We start from the raw sequence: 24,317 nt of genomic DNA, 5'->3' as shown, positions 1-24,317 counted from the left end.
GGGTTGTGGCTGCTGGAGCAAGGGGGTAAATATTGGGATGTGGCTGCCCTGATAATTTTTAAGGTTTAGTTTTTTGGGGTTTTTTTTTGCCAATATTTGTAACAACCAGTGGAGGTAATTGCAAATATGAGGAGAAAAATAAACTCTTGGCATCCACCAGCAGCGGATTTCTCCTCTACCAATGGCAGCATGGAGAGTCCAGCAGGCTTGGGCAATGTCCAAATTAGGTGCAAAAACTCTCATCCACCATCTTTTTTAAGCATGGAGCAGCTGGCAGGCATGGGATAGATAGTCCTGACACTGCTGGAAAAGGGAAGCCATGTGCTGAGCTGGGAGCTGGGAGAAAAGTTTGGCCAGAGGGCCCCTTCCCCAGGGTCCTGCCTGGGGCGTGGGAAGAGGGAACCACACCCTAGGCAGAAACCAAGCTGGCTTAGGAAGCTGCTTCCCAGCCTGCTCCCGGGATTCCATGTTAGCACAGACGTGTCACTGAGCACAGCATGGCCAGAAGATCTCCCAGTTTCTGCTCCCTTGGCATCTAGGAGACTGAGACCAGACCCCGGGCCTCTGAGGCATGAAGGATGCAGAGTGATAAAGATTTGCAAACATGGGAGCTCTCTTACCACAGTTTGTCCCTCTTGAGTGAAGGCTGAAGCCCCTGTTTCTTGGGGAAGACTGACAGCTCAAAGCTGCTCTAGGTAAAATACTTCCAACACTTCAGAAGGAGAAAAGCCCGGGCTCTTGTACCATCCCGCAGTGTGAAGGTAGTATGGCATCAGAGATACCAAATGGCTCTTTGGAGGGGCAGGGCAAGTTTTAGTATTGATCTCACATTTTGATGTTTAGCTCACATTTCCAGATTGTCCTTCAGCTCTGAACAGGAGCTTGCTGGCTGTGTGGTGACAGTGGCCACCACCAGCCCACCCTTATCAGGCAGCAAGACCAGTGGGAGAAGGGGTGGCTATGTTGGTGGTGGCAGGGAAATGTCATGCCTTGCTGAGCAACAGAATTGCTAAGACAAAAAAGCTCAGCCTTGAAAATTAGCAACACCTGAGTGGCCCTTCTGCTGTCTTCCACATCATCGCCAGAGACAGTTCCCTGTTGCACCAGCTTTACCTCAGGGGATGTATGCCACTGCAGGCCATGTTGCTCTCACTGCCACTCCCATGCTACTTTCCCTCCCTGACCTGCCAGGCAGGGTTTGTGGCTTTAGAAATCAAAAGGGCTGGAGCTCCAAAGGCCCTGCCAGGTTCCCCACCTACCAAAGTGCCTGTGGGGCTCTGCCTGCATCAGCAAGGTGTGGGATTCTAGTCACCTTTCTCACAGAGAAAAGACTTGAAAAGGTAAAATGAGTGTAGCCTAGAGGCTCAGGAGCCTGAGATTAAATAAGAAAAGTTCCAAATCTTCACTTTTCCCCTTCTTTCTGTTCTACTCTTACAATCTTTATGCTAGTGTTTGGCTTTCTGTAGGCCTGGCTCCTGCCCTGAGGTGCCTGAGGGTAACACTGTGCCAGAGCCCCCAGAGAGAGCTGCTGGTATTCTGGGAGGGCTTTGCAGTCTCCTCCTGCAGCAAAGATCCTTTCCTCCCGGAGTGGGAGAGATGGGCTGCTGGCACCCACGCCTCTATGTGCTGGGGGTCCCAGGCAGTCTGCCAGCCCCTCACCCTCCATCTGGCTCACACCAGGGTGAGCAATCCCTTCTGCACAGTGTGCCTGGAGCTGTGGCTCCTCTCTGGGACATCTCCCAGTAAGCAGGTCCCCCTCCCTTCGCCTCTTCCCCTGGGCAGCCAAGCCGCGTGGCTCTGTGCAAGTGCAGCAGGAGGACAGATCTGAGGAGACAGGAGGAAAACGAACTCCCTTAAATGTGATGGAGGCGACTGCCTGGTTCTGTCAGCCATTGCCCCCTCTTCCCCCCTCCTCTCTTCACCCAGCTTGTCTCCTGCTGTTTTTCTCTCTCTCTGGGTATAAGATGTCACATGGATTAGGCCCAGATCTCCCTGGGTGCTGCACTCACCCCACACTCATCTCTTGAGGTTGCCTTGAAGTCGACCACTGTCCCCTCTAAACCGGGAGTTGGCCACAAAGGCAATTGCAGTGTAAATCTCACCCTTGAAATGCTGGGTGGAAGCAGATGTGAAGTTCTGTAGTCACCCTTCAGGAACAAACCATTTAAAATGGTTTAAATGGTGACCAGCTAGCATTGCTGCTGGAAGAGGGATCACTGCTCACAGAATCAGCTAGTCTGCACCAGCGCAGTGGGGCTGGACCCAGGGGAGTGCTCAGGCAGAGCCCTGGTTCTAAACCCTTCAAGTTTTGCTACAGTTCCCAAAATGGTCACCAAATGGGAGTTTGTGAACCATGGTGCTGGCACAATGATCACGAGGCACAGATGTGTGAGGCAGTGAGCACTGGGAGTCACGGTAGTGGCTGGCACTGTCCAGGCAGATCACCGTGGTTCTGGGGTCATTGCTGTCCAATGATGTCATCCTGTGTTACATCTGCTCCATGACCTTGCTGGCAGCAGATCAAACCTTATGGAGTTTCCTAGTGAACCTCATCTCCTTCCCAAAATGGCTCAGAGGGGCCATACCTGCCCCCAAAGCCATCCCTGCCACCCTGGACCCATGTATCTGGGGCATGTGAGATGAATGCAGTTTTCCTGCTGCCCCTTTCCCCTGTGCATCTGTCCACCCCAACACACTGCCTCTGCCACCATCAGGGCAGCCACCTGCTTCTCCACTGTCCCAGGACACAGCCCTTGTTGTCCTGGCACCCAGCAGCTCTGCAGTGGGGCTGCCTCACCACTGGCTTTTAATGAGGAGTTAATTGCAGATGACACTGCCTGGGCCAGGGAGTTCTCTCCTGGGTCTCCAAAAACACTTGGCCAGGATGGAGTGCAAAGGGAGGAAGAGTCAGTGCTGCCAGTAAATGTGCTCCAAGACAGACAGCAAGGGAGCAAGGGCTGCTGCATCTTTATTCCCTGTTGACCCATTTAAAGCAAGCACCGGTGACTAAGGGAGCTGGCAGGAGGATAAAAATACCTCCCACATGTTCACTAGGAGTCCAGGGACAGAAATAGGGGTGCCATCACCTCTCTGGTGAGTGGTTGGGGTCACACAGTGTTTTTCAATCCCAAAAGTGGAGTTTCCAGTGTCTCTCACAGCAAACACAACCACAGTGGGGTCTCCTCTGCTCAGAGCATCCTGTCACACACCGTCCCAAGAGTCAGCTCCCTGGCAAGCTCCCTTTCCTTTCTTGGGGCTGAAGGAATCAGGGGAAAAAACAAGCAAATAAACAAGAAAACCCCCAAAAGCAGAGGTTCTCCCTTACTTCCAGCAAAAGGAGGAAAATAACACACAAGAACATCTTCCCTGCAGACCTCAGCCATGCAGGTCACTGCACTGCTGCTGAAATATCTGTGTCACTGCACTGCTCACCCTGTTGGGGTCACATCCCTGTGGAGCTATGTCCCACTGCAGCCAGAGCAGACAGATCCTGGAGTCCTCCTCACCTCCCTGGCGTGAGCTCCTCCAGACACTGTATTGCCACCTCATGGGAAAACACACACAATTTTCTGGGTTGTCAGCAGGGATTCGGTGCTGCCTTCCTGGCTCCTCCACACTGGCACACCTGAGAGCTTTTGCACTTGGAGTGGGCTCAGTACACAGTCTTTTTGCTAGCAAGATTCTGGAGACCAGCAACCACAACTGGTACCTGGTATTTTATGTGGTCTTCTTCAGGTCACACAGCTGCCTGCTGCTTTATTAAACCTTGAAAGACATCTTTTGCAGGCAGAAAAATATTGAATCAACCTGATTTATTAGCAAACCAAAATGTCTTAAACCAAGTGGACTATAGCAGATATCCCATCCACTTGACTGCATTTAACAATTCAGCAAGGAAGAAGAACCCATTCAGGAGAGTGCTGTGCCCAGGCTCACAGAGGGCACCAGATCTCCTCACATGGGATCACAGGGAGGTATCAGCCACCTTCCCTACCTGATGGGCACAAAGCTCACTGGCCAGGCATGGGGACAAGGCTTGGGTATGGGCCAGGCATGGGTTCAAACTTGTGGGGATTGCTAATAATTTGTTCATAAAAAGATGGGAGCTTGGGGTGAGTTACAGCAAGCTCTGGCTTTCTCCCCCTTCACTCATCCCAAATTCCCTGTCAGGGATGGAGAAGGCTTGCAAAGCAACAAGCAAACAAGTCTCTCTTTCCTGTGGGTTTCATGGACTGATATATCCCCAAAATCTGGGTGAGCATTAGCAGGAGACTGAATGTTGAGGCAGAGGTTTATGGGCCAGTTGCACAGCATGCTGAGTGGGCAGCACCAGAACCCAAACATTGCTGTCCCTGAAGGACTTGCTGAATATATCCACCCAGATATATAAGTAGACTGTGTAGGGCAATGCCTTAATGCTAGTGAGGGTGTAAATTGGTCCCCTGTAGAGTTACAGTCATTGGGAGAAGCAGCATATGCTGAAATAGGCAGTCCTGCTTACTAAATCTGTAATTCCAGCTCTGGCTATATTTTCATCTTTCTAATAATATGTGCAAATATAGTAAGGATGAATCACAGGCTGCAGGCTTCAGGGTTTTTTCCCCATCCTTTCTCTGCAAATCTATCATGTGGGGGAGAGGGGCTGATGGAGAAAAGGAGCTCAGACCCAGGGGAGATCCTGTCCCAACCAAGCCTAAATTCATCCTCTTGTGCATCTCTGTGCTGTCAATCCCAGCCAGGAGCAAGCGGTCCCTCCCACTCTGCCTCCATTTCAACCCTGCAGTGTAACATTCCTGCCCAGGAACACTTCCTTCCCAGGACACTCTTGAATCATTCCCAAAATAGTGGACCCATCCCATCCCTGGGCTCGTACATCCCCACATCTGGATTTGCCTGCTGGGAATTGATTGCTTTTTTGCAAGGACCTTTTGCAAATGTTAATGCTTTCCTTGCGCTGGAGAGCTCTTCGGCTGATCTGCCAGAACACATTTCACACGCTTCTCCTAAAATTATGCCCTTTGCTTTTCCCGGCGTTCAAGCTGAAGCAGAGCCCGGTGTGCCAGCGGCATGCAAGGCGAGCAGCGAGTCGGCGGTGCCGGGCTGCGGGGCAGCGGAGCGCGGGGTTAAGCACTGCCCAAGTGAGCGTGTGCTGCGTGCTGGCTCCTGGCCAGAGGGGGACAGCAGGGGTCCGCATGGACTCACCCTGTTGCTTGGGCTTCGTGAGTGGAAGCTGGATCACAGGATCCCTTGAAGCAAGACAGGCTTCAACACTGCTCCTGTGACAGCGCACATGAACCTGGCTTCAAAGCACGTCGCAATTTAGGCATGGGCATTTTAGCTGCTGCGGGCTCTGGATTTGGGCTGAAAGTAAGGGATGAGCTAAAGATAAGCTCCTCTTAATGTCTCCAAGGCCAGCAGTTCCCTACAGTTTTTTTCTGCTGGAGCCCACCCATGCCGGGCTGTACACACTCCCTGCACAGCATTTAGCCATCTCCTGCATTGCCACTGCTGCTCTTTGTGCCAGGAGCAAGAAAACACTGCTCTTTGTGCCCCAGCAGGTCCTGCAGCTGAGGTAGCAGAGGGGATTGGCCATGATGTGAGAGGCAGCAGGTGGAGAGGTCAAGGAGATCTCTCCTGAGCATGGGTTCAGTGCTCGAGTGGCTGCAGTGGACATTCACTGTCAAAGGGAGGGAGTGTTTAGGGGGCTCTTTCACTGCTGCTCCTGTGGCCATTTGGCATCACAGCTGGAATGGGGCTCAGGTGGGCAGGGGAGTGCTGGGGCTTAGGGTCCCCAGCGGCCCTCTGGCACAATCTGCCCATGTAGATGGACATCTCTCTACACGCCCTGCATCCTCCCAGTCCCCTCTATCTTCTTAATCCCTGTGTCTATTGTATTCCTCTGTGTGCTCTGCATCCCTCACCTCTGACCACATACCTCACCTTCTATCACATCCCCCACATTGCTCTGCATCCCTCAAATGCTCCTGCATTCTTTCATCCCCTTCATCCCACCACAGTTTCTATAACTTCCCACATCCTTTACATCCCCCACATCCTCTGCATCACCTCATTCCACCACCCCAGAACATATGAGGCTTACAGGGAGCTTGCAATTACCTTAAACTGTAAATAAGGACATCTAGTATTTACCGTCCACCAGTAGGGTTCTCCCCAAACATCCCTGTTGAGAAATGCCACGAGGGGATCCGGATTCTGTCCTGCCCCTGGCCCGCCCCAGCCAATGCTGGCTGTAAACAGTTAGTCATGACTATTGTCTCTGTGGTTGGAGCTGCTTAAGTGCCTCTTAAATGACTCACTGGGGAATTTTTATTATATTTTTTAATAACTCATGGTGTCACTACAGGGCATGAAGTTTGCTTCACTGAGCTTGTTTTCCTGTTCCCTTGCAGAGACAAATAATTGAGGAGCTGAAAAGCAAACCCAGAGACCACCCCTGGGAAAACACTGGGAAATGTGTCACCCCAGAAGCATTTATAGATTTAATTTTTATATTAGTGGTGAGAGACAGGAAGAAAGACAAAAAGGAAGTTGTCAGGAGGGCATTAAGGGGAAGTTAGGGCTGTGGCTCTGAAAGGAGTTTGGGAGGGAGTTAACAGATCTCTCCTTCCCTTTCATCCCAATCCCCTGCTCCGATTCTTTCTGACTGTCCATGACAGAATTGTCCAGTGCCAAAATGATGCTCCCTCTCATTTGGGGAATGAAGTGTTTTTATTAGCTCACACTGCAAATAAACTAGGGCCACCATAAGGGAAGACAGTGGTGGCCATGAGAGGCCAGCAAAGGTGACCAGCTGCAGCCTCCCTTGTCTGCTCATTCTTCTCCAGGGAAGGAGACAAGATCCCTTCTGTGAGGGTTGAGGTCCTTGTCACAGAATCACCAAATCCACGAGGTTGGAAAAGCTCTCTGGGATCATCGAGTCCAACCTGTGACTGAATACCACCATGTCAGCCAGACTGTGGCACTGAGTGCCACTTACAGTCTTTCCTTAAACACCTCCAGGGATGGTGACTTCACCACCTGCCTGAGCAGCCCATTCCAATGCCTAATTACCTTTTTTTCTGAAGAAATTCCTCCTAATGTCCAACTTAAACTTCCTCTGATGAAGCTTAAGATTGTGTCCTCTTGTTCTGTTGTTGGTTGTGTAGGGGAAGAGATCAATCCTCCCCTGGCCACAGCTTTCTTTCAGGTATTTGAAAAGAGTGATCAGGTCACCCCTGAGCATTCTCCTCTCCAAGCTAAACAACCCCAGCTCCCTCATCTACTCCTCACAGGACTTGTGCTCCAGCCTCTTCTCCAGCTTCACTGCCCTTCCCTGGACATGCTCCAGCATCTCAGCACCATTTTTAAATTCAGGCCCAGAACTGGACACGGGACTCAAGTTATGGCCTAACCAGTGCCAATGACAAGGGAAGAATCACTTCCCTAGTCCTGCTGGCCACACTATTCCTAATACAGGCCAAGATGCCATTGACCTTCTTGGCCACCTAGACATCTGGATATTCAACCAGATGTCAATCAGTACCCCCAGGTCCCTTTCTGCCTGGCTGCTGTCCAGCCATTCTGTCCCCAACCTGTAATGCTGCTACAGGGGGTTGTTGTGGCCAAAGTTCAGGACCCAGCCCTTGGTCTTGTTAAACCTCATATTGTTGGATTCAGCCTCTCTTCCAGTCTGTCCATGTCCCTTTGCAGAGTCCTCCTACCCTCCAGTAGATCGACATTCCTTTCCAACTTTGTATCATCTGCAAATTTGCTAAAGGGAAACTACTGGATATCACTGGAAATGCTAATGGAGAAGGCAAACCTTTTAGTTAAGGAAAGCAGCTTTTGGGTTTTTTTTGTTTAAATTATCCAAAAACTTTTGCAGTGCTGAATTTAAATCACCAGCTTTAAAATTATCCTCACTTCACAAAGAATTAACAGCCTTACCAAATATTATTATTGTCACAGAATAAGAATGGCAATTATTTTTGGCGGAGGAGGAAGGTGATCTTTTGTGTGTCACCCCCACTATAAAACTCTATTTAAATTGCTATCCTGAGCTCAGTCTTGGCCACAGTTTTTGGCTGCAGGTGCCTTCATCCTGGAGTTTTGCCACTCCACAAAATGCCGGCACTTCTCAAATCAGGAAGCGACATCTGGGTAGTGGGACCCAGTCAGACTGCAACCCCTGTAGGGAAAGAAATGAGAAAGACATCTGCATCATTGAAACCTTACAGGACATCAGAGAGGGTGTGTGTGGTGGGGAAGATAGGGGAATCTCCTGAGAAATCCCACCTGCTCTTCCCTGCCTGCAGCCCTCCTCCCAACATGCCTCCCGTGGCTGTCACCCAAACCCCCACACATGCCCATTGATCCAGGCAGGCTCCGAATAGCTTCTGTCAGCAGCCAGGGAGCTGTGGCCAGCTGACTACAGGAGACAGCAGATGGAAGACATGGGGCTCTGTCCCCACAGCACCCCACTGCTGGTGACCTTCTCCCTCTGCACCCCTGCGGCTGCACCTTGGGCTCTTATCACAGCCCCATGCTCAGAAAAAGAGAGAAAAAAGAAGAAATAACATAAGGCAGGAGAGGGAGAGGAAGATGCAATGCAGCTTGGATCAGGGCAGGCTGCACCATGTGCTCTAGCTCTGGCACCAGCCACCTTGCTGCGCAGATTATCGTTTTGTGGGGGTCCAAACCCAGATCCTTACTTTTGGGGAACTTCCACATCCTGTGTCCATTTCCACAGCCCTTTGGGAATGACAGCTTCTCAGCAGGAGGAGAGCCCTGCATTCCTTGGAGGTGTCCCTGGGAGTGAGGGGGGTCAGTCCCTGTCACAGCAGCACCTCGAAAGGAGTGCAGAGGCTCTCCCTGCACAATCTGCCTGTCACCACCAATCACTTCAGGTGTCACATGAGGTTTGTGTCACTTGGCAAGGTTCTACTCACCTCACTAGCTGTGACGAGATGAAGAATGGGTTTAAAATGATCCCACTTGATGTGGAAGAGGGGGAAGTTACCCCCCAAAGCCCAGGGGATGTGCAGGCTTGCCCTGTGCCTGCCTTGGGCCTTTTCTTGGAGCATCCCCTAAATAAGGTCAGGCTGATGCCATAGTACAGGACTGAGCATCCTCTTCCATGAGACTGTGCATATTCCCTACCTAGCATAACCCTGTCCCTGCATCCCCAGGGTGCTCTGGGGGACGAAGGTCCTGGGCATCCTGAGAGCATTTGGGACAGCTGTTAAGGGGCAGGAAGGGGGTTTCCCTCACACCCCTGTATCGTCTCTCTGTCCAGGTGCAGCTGCAGTCTGGCAGGTAGCTCTGGAGGCAGGTGGCATCACCCCAGGACTCGGGTGGAAGGGGCTGTGTGAAAGGGTTTGGAGGGAGTTTTCTGTAGGTGGGGTTTCTCCAGGCAGGTAAAGCTGAGTGCATTGCAGTCCCTGTCCTGGTTGCTGCTCTGGTTGCTGAGGACAAATTTTGGGTGCTCCCTGGAAAACCTAGTGTAGTGTCTTCACTCCACAGTGATGGGAAGAATGTGGGGCTGTCCCTTGGACAGCTCTGTCTGCCAGGAGAGCTTCTGTGTACTCACCACAGCTGCTCAGGTGGTTTTGGGCTGTTCCCCCACTTTATACCCCTGGGAAGCTGCTCACTGATCACAGCCAGCAAAGCCGGGAGCTGTGGGGGTGGCCCCAGGGGAGAGCATCAGCCCACAAGAGCAGTGAGGAAATCCCCTCCGTGCCAGGTACCAAGGCAGGCACTGTGCCCCCTCCTACTGCTCCCTCGGCACTCTGAAATACCAGCGATTCTGCGGGCTGTGTGTGTGCATGAGTGTGTGTGTGTGTGTGTGTGTGTGTGTGTGTGTGTGTGTGTGTGTGTGTGTGCAGATATGGTGTTTGAAAATGACCAGTGCAACATTTCTGCCTCTGCCTGATGTGCCTGTGGACCGAAGTGATCCTGACACTAAGCAAAGGAAAAGGAGGCTGATCGAAGCTGAGTGGAGTTTTGGGGGTTTTTTTCCAATCTTTCTTTAAGTGCGAACACCATCTGTCTCCCCCAACTCCGTCAGCGCTTCCAGTCCCCAGGCAGCTTCGTTCTTCCTAATTACTGTCATTAGGCGCTGGGTAGCAATTAGGGAGGGATGCTGATGAGCAGCATCAGGAAGCCTGTGGTCCCCTGACAGCATCGCACAGGGGGCTGGCCAGCCCTTTCTCTCCGACCCTGGCCTTTTCCACCTGGGAGCTTGGTGGATAACACAGTATTTTCCTTTTGGGCAGAGGCTGACAGGGAGGGGATGGAGAAGGGAGGTGCTGGCTGGCAGGTCCACATCCTGGAGAATGCTCAGAGAGGTCTGACACCACTGGGAATGGGCTGCTCGGGGGAGCGGGAACGATGGCTGAGGTGCTCAGTGCTGCTGGGGGATGGAGCAGCAGCTCTCTGTGCCTCTGGCTGACCCACAGCTGTCCAGTCACCAGCAACCATTTCTCCTGGGCAGCCTAGAGGCCATGGTGATGGGCTGTGTGGTCGGACAGAGTCAGACCCAGCCGTCACCCTTCCATCTGACCCAGGCGGGGCTGGCCGCAAGCCTGCCTGGCTCTCCCCGGTGCCGTGGCAGCCTGAGCAGTGCCGTGCCGGGCCGTGCCGTGCCGTGCCGTGCCGTGCCGTGCCGTGCCGGGCCGTGCCGTGCCGTGCCGTGCCGTGCCGTGCCGTGCCGTGCCGTGCCGTGCCGTGCCGTGCCGGTGTGTGGCGTCAGTGCCACCTCGCGGCAGCGCCCCGGGCTGCTGACCCCCCTTCTCCCGCAGCCTCCCGCTGCTGCTCCCCGGGGATTGCAGGAGCACCCGCGTGTCGCCGTGCCACGGCTGGCCCGGGAAGTGACCGATGGGAAAGGTTCCTGTGGGATGGGATGAGATCCGTGTTCTGCAAGCAGACGATGGGGTGGCCCCACAGCCCCGTCCTTGCAGCAAGTGGGGGGATCAGAGGCTCACTTTGAAATCTGGGGAGCCTATGGGATTGAGAAGGGTTTGGTAGACATGACTGGCAGCTGCAGTGAGGAGGGTTTTAGCCTCAATTGCTTTTTCTTGCCAGGGGTTTCCTCAGACTTTCCCCTGGCTCCCTCTGAAACCCCATGTCCCTGCAGCCAGATGAAGCCCAGCCTTTCTAGGCAGCTGTGCCAGCAGTGGGGTGAGTGCCAGGCTGAGGAGGAAGCACAGCTCCTGCCTCACAGAGGTAGTGAGAAACTACTGTGGAAAGTCAAAGACAGGCAACATCCCCACTTCATCCCCCCATAAAAAGATTTTCCCCAGTCCTTGTCCTAATGGCCAGCTCTTGGCATTGCTGTGGGGAGATGCAGGTGGCCAGGCTTGGCTGATTCTCAGCCATGCAGGTGGCCACGTGTAGGGAATGTGTTGATATTGCCACTGCCAGGGGAGCCTCTCCAACTCAAAGCCCTGCTGTACCCCAAGGACCATCATGCTGGAGACTCCTAAAGCCAGGGAAATGGGGACCCCATTCAGATCTCTGAGCATGCATTGACAATGGATTAATTTTATTCTTTAATTTTTACTGCCATATTTTTCATCTCTATTCCCTTGTCTCTCCATGCAGACAAAATGGACAACCCTTTGCCCTGCACATAAGGATGGAGAAGCACACAGAGCAGATTACAGATGCGTCCTGGGCAGATTGGGCAGAAGGGGAGCACTGCCCCACCACAGCTGGCAGTCGGGCAGACACGATGCAGGGAAGACACCTCACATGCCATGACAGAGAGTAGATCCAAAGGGCACTCACTTGCTGAGGAATACAGTGTGGATCCACTTGCCACTCTGCGTGCTACAAATGCCAGTGGCATTCCGTACAGGGAGGTGTCTGGCTTAAGATCCAGCAGAAATGAGAACAGAAGTCCTTACCTGAACAGAATGAGGAGCTTTATCAATAGGATTTGTATGGGTGTTTCTTTTTCAAATTCCCAGATCATCTGGGGTGGCAGTGCATCCACATGGCTGGGCTGCTGCTGTCACTGGGAGGGAAGTGAAGGTGGCTCCTGATAGCTCTGCTCCATTTCCATATCACCCCCATCTCCCCTGAAACAGGTTGCTCTGTCTCCCAGAAGCAATCCTTTGAGAGACAAAACATCTCCCAACCTGGCTTCAGCTCTTTTCCCCACTCCAGATACACAAAGGTCTTTTGAAGTTACTTCACAGGGTTGGGTGCAGAACATGAGGATGAGGAAATGTCTTGATTCATGCCATGGCAATACTCGCTCTGCAAAGGGCAGCATGGCTGTTGTGAATAGCTGGGACACCAGCCTTTGAGCCTCCAGTCTCTGACACAAGTGTCTGGAGCCCCAGGAAACAGTCACTGGGCATGTAGACCACCTCTTCCACCATCCTCAGCCCCAAGGCTGAGATGGAGATACATCCTAGCCTGGATCATGCAGAGCCTCAGTCAAATGAGGCTTCACCTCTGCCAGTCTGTTAAGGTCTGGGAGAGGAACTGTGGTAATTTTGGCCTTGGCACCTGTGGTTGCCCTTATGGGACAGATGCCATGAGTCTGGCTGCAGTGCAGAAAGGGGAGAAGAGAGGTGGTCACCCTTCAACAGTAGCATCTGTCCTTGCAGCCCCAAAAGGAACTCATGCTTAGGCAGGGAGTCACCTTCCCATCATCAGAGTGCTATCCCCTGCACACAGTGCCTCCAGCTGACCCTACTGGGAATATGGCACTCAGTGGCCCATTAGTGCCTGGTGTCAGCGCCTCCATACCTTGCTTGGCCAGCTCTGTTTAGTGTCCAAAACCTCCCGGATGAGGAAGCCACCTCATCTAAGGAAGAACAGACCTAGAGATGGTGCTTCATGTAAATAACCCCTCAAAGCACTTCTAAGTGACTAATCACCTTTTCCAGGGGCTTCTCACCCAACCAAGGGTCTCTGTTCAGCCAGGGGGCATCACCTGCTGTAATTACTCAGAATCAGCAATTCCACATGAATGAGTTAATTTCCCAAAGAGAGCCCTTCCTGTGCAGTAAAGCCACTTACAGGCGGGTGAAGAAATCCATCTACCGGGAAATGCCTGGGATCAGCAACGCTGGCCAGCTCTGCCACACTGGCAAAGCCTTGAGGACAGTCTCATAAATTAAGTCATCCTGCCTATGCTTACATCACTCCCTGACTGCTTTTGTGCAGTGTGGAAGCATCCATCGCAAGTTGACACACGGTATTTCTGCAGCAACAGTAACCTGAAGTGACGGTTGTCTGGAGCTGTAATGACACGTTCAGGGAGCTCCTCTGGACTAGCTGTCTCCACTGCCTGCCCCTGGTCCTCCCAAACTTCAGGGACTTTGGGTCAGAGCAAGGATAGATTTTTTTTTCCCCTCTTCACTGCCTGGGAAGAGGAACTTTTTCCTATCCCCAGGGCACCTGGCTGTGGAGGAGGTTCCCATGAGTGCTGGTGGATGCCTGCCACTGTGTGAGAGAGCCCAGAGGGTGGAAAGACCTGGGTATCACAGAGTGCAGAAGACAGGGAAGCAGGACTGTAAATGTAGCAGATGCTGGGTGTGCCTTGCTTCATACAGGTCAAGTCTCCTTTTATTGAGATCAGTATCAAAAATCAAGCTACTGCTGTGTGGGATTTGGTCCTAAAGTAACTCCCTGCTTCCTTTTCCCCTGCAGTTTCTGGTGTTCCAGCCCCATGTTCCCAGCAATTACCCATCCAGCAGGAGACCTGTCCAGGCACAACAGCTGCCTTGCAAATGGCACAGCAGTGCCTGTCACACTCCATCCTCACATGTTGTGTCTCCTCTGCCTCCTCCTAATGGTTCAGCCATGGCAGCTGTCAACAGTTCATTGTAACTCAGTATGATCCACTTTGCCTTCCTCCAGCATTTACAGGTATAACTTGGGACTCAGCACAGAAAGGACAGTCATCTTAACAGGCTGATCTTGCTAAAGGCAATACCTGGTCCTCACAGAGCTCATACCCATGGAAGGCTTCACTCATCCCAGGAACAGTCTGTCAGTGTCCACAGGGTTTGGCCAGAGCACTCCTGCTCCATTCCCCTTGCCCTCAGACTCTCTCCTCTCTGGCACAGTTCTGGGTGGTTTTGGTGGTGACCAGCACTGTGGCCCCCAGCTCAGTGGCAGGCAGCGGGAAGCTGTGGTTGCATTCCTCAGTCCGGGGGCACGCAGCAGAGAGCAGAACAATGTCGCCATCAGCATCGCCTTGGCAGCACGGCCTCTGCTTTGCCCTGGCTTTCCTGGGTGGCCCCAGCATCTTCAAGCTCCCAGCAAGATGCAGGCATGGGGCTGGGTTCAGGGCACCATCTCCCTCTGGCATGGCAGAGTCCTGGCTGGGCAGGGGGCTGGCGATGTCTGTGTTTTCTGAGAAGGGACAAGAAAAGGGGGTCACTGGGCTCATGGAGTGGGGTCAGGCAGGTCCCAGGGAGATGGTCCTGTCCCTAGAGGAGAAGATGGATCTGGAACAGGAGGAGTCTGCAAGGTCCCCCATCTCTCCAGCTGCAGAATTTCTCCTGCTTACCACCAATGGGCTTTTCCCCCATTAAAAGGCAAGAGGGAAGGGCTGAAACTTGCACTTCCACTTTGAGTCCTCTCACTCAACCCTGCTGGCAGCAGAAGAGCCCAGCCCGTGGCAGCCTCCCCTCCCCGACTGCCTCTCACTTAAAAATAGACTTGTTTACACACTTCAAACACAGGCGTGTGCCTCCAGCCCCAAGCCTCCTGCCACTTCCCACACATCCAGTGCCGCAGCACTGGGCATGCTGTGGTGCAGCCTTGGGGCACACAGGGGATGTGGACTAGGGTATGCAACAGGAGACTGAGTAGTGTCTCCAACACTCTCCATAACAGCCAGATCTCTCTCACCCCTGGATTTCTCCCTTCCCTTTCACTTTTGGTATTTTTCTTAGGCATGTGCGTCATGGGCAGCCACGGAGTAGAAAGGCCCTGGGTAATGTCCCCCTGGTCTGAGTCACCATCTGGCAGTGCCAGAAGCGTGCAGGCAAGCCAGGGCACAAGAACCAGCTGCCCACTGTGGACACCCACCCGGGTCATGGGGCAGTGGTGAGTGCCAGCATCTCTATGAGGCAGCCCCTCCTGGGGGTCCTGGGAAGCCATACCTCCTACCTGGGAATGGGGAGGGGTGAGGCCAGGCAAGACCACTTCTGAGAAGATTGTTTAAGGCTGAATCAGTGCCAATGCAGGGGCCCCCAAGGCAGGAAAGAGTTGCCCCAACAAAGTGGGCCATCATGGAGTACTGTGGCCTTACTCTCCTGGAAGTACCCTGATAGGAAAAGCTCAGCCCCATTCCTTGAACCCAGCCCTAATTTTGAGGCAACTATCAACGGGGCTGGCCCTGACATCCCACTGGGGTCTTTGGGATGCATGTTGGAGGATGCTGGGCATCCCAAGCACATGAAGCAAGCTGGGCGGTCCACATAGGACCTCTACTGCAGTGCCACAGGGAGAGGCTGCCTCTGGAGCCATCCCAAGGTGTCCACCACTGCCCCCACTCCATCCATGTTCCGTTGGCTAGTGGGGGAGAGGGTTCTCACAAAGCTACTACTCACCAGTGTTCTGTATGTGTCCCCTGTGGAAAGGGCATGGTGCCAGGACCTGCTTTAAGCAAACAAAGGCACAGGGAGACCCAGCAAAGAGAGGGATGGCTCAGCAGGGTTGTGCTGGCAGTCAGGCACAGGCATAGGTTCCCAGGGAATGCAGGACACTGTCACTCAGGCAGTGATTCAGGTGCCCCAAAATGCCATGGGATGCCTGTGGAGCTGATGTTGAGGTGGAGGAGTTAGCCTGGGCTGTGCCTCAGTGGAGCCAGCAGTAAGTGATCCCACCTACCCCAGGGACCTCAGGGCGTTGTGAGAGGGAGAGGAAGAGGTCTCCTACCTTTGTCCTCTTCATCTGCTGCCCTCCTCTTTCTCCTCTGCTTCCCCTCCTTGCAGGCCAGGAAGACACAGATGGCAGCCAGAACCAGGATGAACCCCACCACTACTGGGACCCCGAAGATCAGGAAGGTGCTGGTCACGGTGGGTGCCAGGGTAGGCTCTGCTGTGGGGTGAGATGCTGGTAGTGTCAGGAGGGGGAAAGCTGAAGGAGGAAGGAGGGCAGCAGCATTTTTCACCTGGCTGGCTGGCCTCGGGGCTGCGGTCACAGGGAAGAAGTGTGGCATTTAACTGTGCCCCACCTGCCACCAGCAACAAAATATCCCCCTGCTTGATGAGATCCCTAGGGTGGATCATCCAACTTCTCCCTACACCATGTTCCTCTCACTGGCTGCCCTCTTCCCCTCTGTTTTAGGTGAAGGTGGTGCTCCATCTTCCATAGCCACCTCCATAGCCATCCTCAGGAAAAGGTGCCTTCCACTTGCCCACCCCTGGGGTGCCCCCAGCCTCCTTGGCCCACCACCACCCAGCCCGGGGGAGCTCAGACTCCAGCTTCCCTTGTCCCCTTACTTGTGTTGTCCTGGAACAGGTCGGAGCACTTGATGCAAGACTTGGTCAGGGTATCGAAGCACTCAAAGGAGAGGCAGGAGGGGGCAATGGCAGCTTTTCCTGATGAGGACATGGCAGAGTGGGAGTGAGAGCCCAGCTCTTGCATGGCGTGGCAGTGACAGGGCCGCCGGAGTGTGAAATCGCAGCGCCCCAGGTCCCGTGGCAGAGGGAGATACAGTCTGTCAAGCTGCGTCGTCTCCCTTGGGGCTCACAATCGCTGCTTGGCCTGGGGCGGATCTTCACCAGGGAGGAGGAGAGCAAGCAGCCAAGCCCTACCCCTGCCTGCCTTTGCAATGTGCCCTCAAACTACCCCTCTCCTCCAAAATATGCTCCCGAAATCCGCACAGCCCCTTGTGTGCCTCTGCCACGCAGCACCTCGTACCCAGCCTGACCTCCTTGATTCTCGCTCCTCCCCAGCCCACCTGCATGTTGCCCCCAGCCCAGGCAATGTCCCCCAGCCTGCACCCTCCTTTGCTTACACTGAAAAGCCCCCTCAGCCTCCTCCAGTGTTTACAGGAGACTTTCCTGTACACATATCTTTTACAAGACTACATCCCAGGGGCACAGATCTGTCTTGGATTGAAAATGCAAAAGACTGGAGGAGAAAGGATTGAAAGGGCACTGATGTTTCCCCTTTTAAAAGCTCCTACTGCCCCGAGGACACATCCTGCCAGTGACAGCTCTGCAAGCAGGCCAGCTGTTGTATGTTCTTCATTCTTACTGATGGTGCTCTGCATCACCTCGCTCTCTCCATCCTCTCCAACGCAGACCTAGACCTGCGGCTCCTCAGCACCCTGTATCATTCTCCGGGGTTCAGATCTGGTTCTGCTCAGTAAATGTGCAGTAAATGGGCAAAGCAGGTCACACCAAGCAAGTCTGGTCCTCAAACCATTGGAAGGGATTAAAAAAAAGCTTTAATAGTCTCAGGCATTCCTAATCAGGCGCAGGTGAAATGTTCTGCCACAAATACCCACACATCAAAGCCTGATGCTTGGGACCTGAAGAGATGGATTTCAGTGCTGTAGGTTGATCTGTTCCATTCCTACTGATCAAAAGTCACATACTCTTTTTCTTCACTCCATTGGAAAGAAAGGGGCCAGCTAGACTTGTTGGCTGGCTATCAGCTGAGGGAAGCAACACTAGTGACCTGCCCTACCCAGGAGACTCCTAATAAGGCTTTACTGCTGGAGTCATGTTCTTCCAGCAGCTACAGCATCTGGACTCCTTCTAGTTAGGCCTCTACTGCCCACTGTCCTGGATCAAGGCTGGGAGGGGAGGAGGAAAAAATCCAAAGGGTGCTCTGGCTCAAGGTGACAGAGCCCCTGGTGCCCCCACTTGGCAGCTGAGGTCCTCTGAGACAGGCCTGAGGACCAGGTCCCTGAATGTGCCTGCCCATCACCAGTGACTGTTGGACAAGCTGAGCCCACAAGCTTCACATCCCACTCCTGAAGTTCTGAGTAGGATGCAGTCACCAGCTCCCCATGCTGGATCTCAGCCCACATGCAGTTCTTTGGTACCCCATGCCCTGCAGGGGAGGAGCTGCCCTGCAGCACATCTCCCTCCCTGCCAGCAGCATTTCCAGGGGATAGTTTGCACCATAGCAATGTCAAAGCAGCCCCAACACAGTCCCAGCCCCACCGTGGGCACTGCAGGGCTCCAGGCAAACCAAAGTCTCAAAAAACTCTGGTGACTCCCTACCAGTTCCAAACCTGCCATGATTTCACTTCCCCTTCCAGCCAGTGTGCCCAGGCGCTTGCTCCCTCACCCCTGTGCCATGCCAGCAGGAACGGCTGCCAGAGGGCTGTGGGCTGCACTGAGGGGCTGTGAGACGCCAGCCATTCTTGTGCCTGTGGCTCAGCTATTCCCACTCCATCTTAGTCAAAATAAGACTCCCCAGTCAACTGGGGGCAGGGCAAGCACTTCCCTCTCTCAGCACAGCCCTGAGCCACAAATGGCACAGACAGTTCAGCACCCTCTGCCTCAATGCTTGCCGTGAGCAGGCTGTGCTCGCCCTGTGCTCGCTGGGGCAGCTGGGTCAAACAGCAGCACATCTCTCCATATCCCACTGCAGCTGACCCTCTTCCTCTTGCACACCCCAGGTGAGGACCAGGGCTCAGGTGCAGGCATGGGAGTGGGAGAGTCAGGTGTCCAGCAGCAGGAAGGAATGGAAAGCTGTCATGCAGAGCCATGGCCCACAGCAAGGGGAAAAATACAAGCCAAGGCTCACTCCAGTCCACATCTAAGTTCCACAGCAGAGAGACCTAGCAAGGAGAGGGCACCTGGAATCTTCACTGTCCCCAGTAGGCAGCTCTCAGAAGTGCAAGTGAAGGGTCTAGGGCCAAGAAAATACCTTTTCTTGTGGGCTGGTGGGGCTGAGGACATGCACGTAGGCAGAGGATCCTCACAAAACTTCTGGTGCTCTGTCAGGATACCTATCCTCAAACCACCTCCCTGCTCCAAAGGCTTTGCTGCTCCTCTTGCCCTGGGGTGTTTCCACCTGCTGGTCTCCCTTTCCCGAAGAGGTATGCTTCTCCATCATTCCCATTTGCTTCACCTCTCAAGTGCCCCCACTGTACTTCCTCCATGTCAATCATCTCTCAGGGACCCCCAGCCCTTATTTCTGTGGATCCCACCACAGGACTGTCACCGTGCCCCTCTTCCCCCTGTCTCTCCTCCCTGCTTGGCTTAAAGTGCGGGGTGAGAAGTGGTTCCCAGCATCTGCTGTACCACACTTACAGATTAACTCTGCAAGCCCAGTCAAATATGCACAATGGGGAAAGCCCAAACCAAGTAACCTGCAAAGTGCTTTCAACATGGAGGGCGAGATTTACATTAAAGCTCAGGAGCCAACAGATCCCATTTCAGTACATGGAAAGAAAACTTGAAGAAAACTTGAAGCCCAGGGATGGCAGCTGTCATGATCCCAGGTCCTGTTACATGGAAGGAGATTGCAGCCTCATTGCTGCCACTGACATTACCCTATTCCCCCCATTTACTCATCCCTCTTTATCATGCTCTACAGGTCTTCCCTGCACTCATCCCAACTCGTCTACCTCCTCCTGGGCCAAGAAGATATGTTTGAACTTACACATGATAATGCTTTCTCAAGGAGAAAACCAGTGCTGACTACCCCAGCAGCACTCACATGTGGGCCTGCTCATGGGCACGGCCCAGGTTCTGGGCATCAGTTGTCCCCCTTTTCATCTCCTCCATCTTTGCCTCCTCTACCCTTCATAACTGTGGTTGATCCTTTTTGGAATAGCAAAAGTTAAAGCTTGGTGAGTAGTTTGAGCTGTTTGCATCTCAAAGCTGAATACGCTTGATAATCACACAAATGCATAATTAAAGAGCAGCAAAAATGACTCACTGGATAAGGAAATGCGCTTTTCTTATCTCTTCTGCAGAGAAATGAAAACCCCAGGAGCCTGGGTCTCTGGCTAAGTCCTTTTATTAAACAAATAAACCAGAAAATATATCAAATGAGCGATTTAAGAATTATGTTTTCATCTCGGAGTCAGGCAGCTCGATTTCCAGTGCTGTTTGCTCCTATCCCACACCTGGAGGGCTGGCTTTGGCTGAGGTCAGCTGAGATGCCTGGGATCCCTTTGGGAGACAGGGCAGTGCTGGTGCTCCAGGAGCATGGAGGGTTGGCAGTGGCCTGTGAGGGCTCGTGCACACGAGTGACTGGACTCGTGTGAGCGGTTCCTCTGGTGTCAGGGGCAGGTGAAGTGACTCACGCACGCACTTGTAAAACCTCATGTAGCAGAAAATATCCCCCGAAAGTTCACCTTGTGCTCGTGCACACCGGAAACCCGAAGGCTTGTCGATCAGAGAAGCTGTGAGGTGTTTACTGAGCAAACCCAGTTACCTCAGGACAAACCTTGGCATGATGCACCCAACGCCTCGGGAACATCTCAGCACAGCCTGAAACCTGCCCCACATTCAGATGGTCCAGTAGAATGCCTTGGCTGGAGCCAACCCCTAAAGCCCATTCAGCACCTCATCCCAGCACCCCTTCCCCAGCACCCCTTCCCCAGCACCCCTTCCCCAGCACTCCTTTGCTGGCTGATGGGAAACATCCCTTCACAAAAAGTACCACTATGGCTATTAGGAGCAGATTTCTCACAGCTCCACCTTCTCCTCATGATCCACTGGGATCCTTACTAAAGCCAGGTGGGCTTACAGACAAAATCTGGGAAGATTTTATTAATAATATGGGAAAGCAAGGGTTTCAAGGGATTCACAGTCACTTTAAACCCTAGATCCCTCTGTAGGTGCTCTGCTTCCTATCAATGGGGTTTGTGACACTGCTCAGCCATCTGCATGAGGTGTTTGGTGTGGGGCAGTGCCCCACCCTGTTGAATGGAATTTGTCTCCCTGCTCCTTGTTTATATGTCCCTGGACCTCTGCTTGTCTGCAAGGCTGAAGAGAAAACAGCAGGTGTCCTTGCCTCCCTCTGCAAGGGGACCTTGATAATGCTGAACACCCAAATTAGGCTTCTCCGTGGGCTGCCTGTTGAAGAACCCTGTGGAGTTACAGAAGGGTGAGACAACCCTTCCTGATCTCTGACTCCCTCCGCCCATTCCCCCTCCCTGATCCGTAGAGCCCAAGAGGGACACAGCAGCACAGAGGACATGGGAAAAACCTCCCTTGTCTGATCCAGCCCTGGAGGAGCTGAGTCCCTGATCTCCCCTGATGGGGAGGAGTGGGGGGTGTTTCCACCTGGTGTGCTGGCTGCTTTTGCTGCTCTGCAGAGTGTGGGGGGGACTCAGCGAGGTTTGGGTCTCTGGCTCTTGCAAGCCCCCCCCACATCATGAGCAACACAGTGTTAACTGAGCCTGGCTCTTCTGCCTGAATGTGAACAAACAGTATTCAAACACCCTGCCCACACAGCCTTGCAGCAGGGATGCTGCCCCCACCCCCACCCTGAGGAGAAGTGGCATCTTGTCCTGTCTCCCTTGGGCAACTGGGAGGAAGGGGAAGTGCCCCCCCAGTTTTGCCTGTGGCTGTTCATAGGGAGTGTTCACGTGCCGTGACAGGCCAGGCAGCACGTCCAGCACCAAAACAGAAACCAGTGGCTGAGGGTGATGTGCTGCCACAGGAAAAACCTCAGAACAGGTGAGTTCAGCCAGATCATGCATCCTTGATGCTAGGGCAGAAATCTCCCCCGTACTCACAGTGAGAAGCCCCACCACTGCACTCTCAAGGCATGAATCTCCAGGAGATGACCCCAGACCCAAAAATCAAAGCCACACTTGCCCCACTTTCTCTACAATATCCTCCAGCTTCCCGCAGACCTTTAGGTTCAGCCTGCTGTAAAAAGCCAGAGTGATTTTACTTGCATAGGTGTGAGCGCAGAGTAATGTTATGATTTTCCATGAGTGTATTAAGGATGCAATTTTACAAGAGAACTGACAGGTGGATTTGGCCTGTGCACCTCCTCTCCTGGCTGGTATCTGGGCACAATGTCTTGGCCATCCTGCCAGAGTCCAGAGAAGAGACAGGAGTGCAACACACAGAGTAGGGAAGGAGATAAAGGGGAGGATGAAAATCTGATGCAGCTGCAGGGCTGAGGAGGTGGAGAGTGACTGCCAGCAGCCCTGTGCTGTATTTACCACCCCTGAGGGTGAACTCCAAGGAACCTGTGGCAATGTCCATTGATTCCCTTTCAAGGGGAGAGCCCTCCTCATAGCTCGCAGGCATTCCCTCTGTAACAGCCACACCAGCTTCTGAGCTTTTGGGGATTCGAAGGCTCCAGCTGCAGGAAGGATGAGTTGCTTTGGCACAGGCTGTCACAAGAAGGGACATGCTGTGGGTAGCGAACGGTTCTGCGAAGGCAGGTGGGTAAATAATCCTGCCTCCCAAGATCCCCTTCCCATTTCCTATCACAGTGTGAGCACCTATACGGGAGGTGTTGCCCTTTGCCACAGTCCCCAGGGAAGGCTGCCTGTCCATCCCCCTGGAAGATCTCCTAGCCACACAGGTCGCTTTCCCTTCCACACTGCACCCACAGCCCTGCAGAGGGCTAGACCACCAGAGGATGCAGGCAGGCTTCCGAGGGGCTGTGCAGCACCACAGCGTTTCCCATCACCCAGCCTAAAAATGCACATTAGAGGCTGAGGGCAGGAACAGCTTTATACCCCCTAATAATCTTGTCTCTAAGCTAGATAACTAGGACTGCAAATCCCTGGTGATAATCACAGCCACCATGCCTGCAAGCTCTCCCCCAGACCATTCATCTGGCTTGATGATGCTTTAAAGAGACATCTAATGAGGATAATCTGATTCAAATCCCCTCCTGCTTTTGGGCAGCAGAGCAATTCAGGCCCCCTCAAAGTCCTTCTTCCTCCCTGACTGTCTTTATTTCCCCTTCTTATATGAATCACCGTGGGGTTTCCTTTGCTTTTTGCATTACTATTTTAAATCTTTGATATGACCACTGCAATCAAGATTCAGTCCCTTTAGAACCTAATTAACATGAAATCAGACTCAGTTTTACTCATAGCCTTATAATGGGATGCCGGCCACTGTTTCAGCTCTCATTTTGGGTGCAGGGAACATTGCAGCCTGCTTAAAAAATTCCCTTTTTACCTGATTCAATCAGAACCACTTACAGGAAATATACAAACACATTTCAAGCTCAGCAAGAGAGTCAAGCTTTGGGAAGTGGGGAAGATCTCAATCATGCTCAGCTTTCAGTGCAGAGCAGATGGTGAACATTCCGACTATATAATTTATAGGACACCATCACTATGTATTAGTCCCATACAGTGGCTGAGCTCAGCCAAACCACAGCTCATGCACACTCAGGGGGACTCTCACAGGTGATGCTCCACATGCAACCTGGGTAAAACCCAGGTTTTGAAGAAAGCACATGCTTCATGTTTCATCTCCTTTACAACACAGAGCAGAAATGCACTGCAGCAGTCCTTGTCCCAGGTGGCCTTCCTTCCCCATAGATTGGGCAAATGCTTCCCAACCTGCAAACTTGTGTTTGAACTAGGTCTGCATTACACAACATCTACGTGCAAGCAACTCCCCTTCCCTTCCCTGTGAGCAGCTCACACAGCCGCATGATGGATGCCAGGGCAGCCCAAGGCCAGGTGTAGGGGTTTGTTTGCACTTCTTCAGGGCTGCCAAGCCATGCTGGCACATGCAGCGTGCTGGGGATCACAACGCCCAGGAGGGACGTGCATCACCATCGCAGCTCAATTTCAGCAGTGCCTAAGCCTCCCTGCCCTGCCTTTCACCCAGACACATACACAGTGGGTGCAGTGAAGGACCTGTAGGTCAGGAGGGGGAATTGCTCAGGGTGGCCAAGTTGGGTTGTAATGAAAAGGTAAAAAGGCAACCTCAAAGGGGTAAAAACTACCCCTCCGGTGCAAGGCGACGGCAGCTCCAGCCTTGTCTCTAAGGTTGCAAAGCTTTCAATCTCCTGCATGGCTAAAAAAGTCCTGGAGAAAAGTGTGCAAGACTGAGCCTTGACAGATGCCTGGTGTGCTATCCCAGGGCTTCCCCAGCTCCAGTGCCTTTGATCCTCTGCTGTTCAGCATAACAGTACGAGGCACTGAGTCACCCCTCAGTCCCACAGGGGAATGAGGATTAATTAGTTGATTCTAGCACCTGTCTTTAAAGATACTCCACCACCACATGAGCCATAGGTTTTTACTGAGCTGAGGCAAATACTGGCTTCACGTCTGTGATCTCTGGAAGAGCAAGAAAAAGAAACAGCAGTGGGGAGAAAAATTGAATATCCACAATGGGGCAATGCTGTCAAAACTAGCAGAGTGGCCAGCACAGAGGTTC

The 24,317-nt window shown here is 53.0% G+C and overlaps 1 protein-coding gene across 2 annotated transcripts; it reads right to left on the bottom strand.

Moving 5' to 3' along the window:
- Positions 1 to 5,181: 5,181 nt before the first annotated feature.
- On the bottom strand, positions 5,182 to 18,493 carry TNFRSF13C (TNF receptor superfamily member 13C). Of its 2 annotated transcripts, none has more exons than XM_085569912.1 (3): positions 16,473 to 18,493; positions 15,907 to 16,065; positions 5,182 to 14,373 (listed from the first exon to the last, which is right to left on the bottom strand). In XM_085569912.1, the coding sequence occupies exons 1-3, from the start codon at positions 16,615 to 16,617 to the stop codon at positions 14,060 to 14,062; spliced, it is 618 nt and encodes a 205-aa protein (XP_085426038.1). In that variant the 5' UTR covers positions 16,618 to 18,493; the 3' UTR covers positions 5,182 to 14,059. The 2 variants fall into 2 exon arrangements, with proteins under 2 accessions (XP_085426038.1, XP_085426037.1); XM_085569911.1 differs by having other exon boundaries at positions 15,907 to 16,068; positions 16,473 to 18,488.
- Positions 18,494 to 24,317: the final 5,824 nt, after the last annotated feature.

This window comes from Lonchura striata, chromosome 1A (genome assembly GCF_050655825.1).
Source record: "Lonchura striata isolate lonStrDom1 chromosome 1A, ASM5065582v1, whole genome shotgun sequence".
Taxonomy (NCBI): Eukaryota; Metazoa; Chordata; class Aves; order Passeriformes; family Estrildidae; genus Lonchura; species Lonchura striata.
This window is presented reverse-complemented; position numbering and strand designations above follow the sequence as displayed.

What these genes read in the sequence shown, in the direction of transcription:
- TNFRSF13C (XM_085569911.1), bottom strand. Translation starts at nt 16,617, where the DNA reads ATGCAAGAGCTGGGCTCTCACTCCCACTCTGCCATGTCCTCATCAGGA. An exon ending in CCTGTTCCAGGACAACACAA is followed by an intron (nt 16,069 to 16,472) that starts GTAAGGGGACAA and finishes CTCACCCCACAG; the next exon opens with CAGAGCCTACCCTGGCACCC. An exon ending in AGCAGATGAAGAGGACAAAG is followed by an intron (nt 14,374 to 15,906) that starts GTAGGAGACCTC and finishes GTCCCTTCTCAG; the next exon opens with AAAACACAGACATCGCCAGC.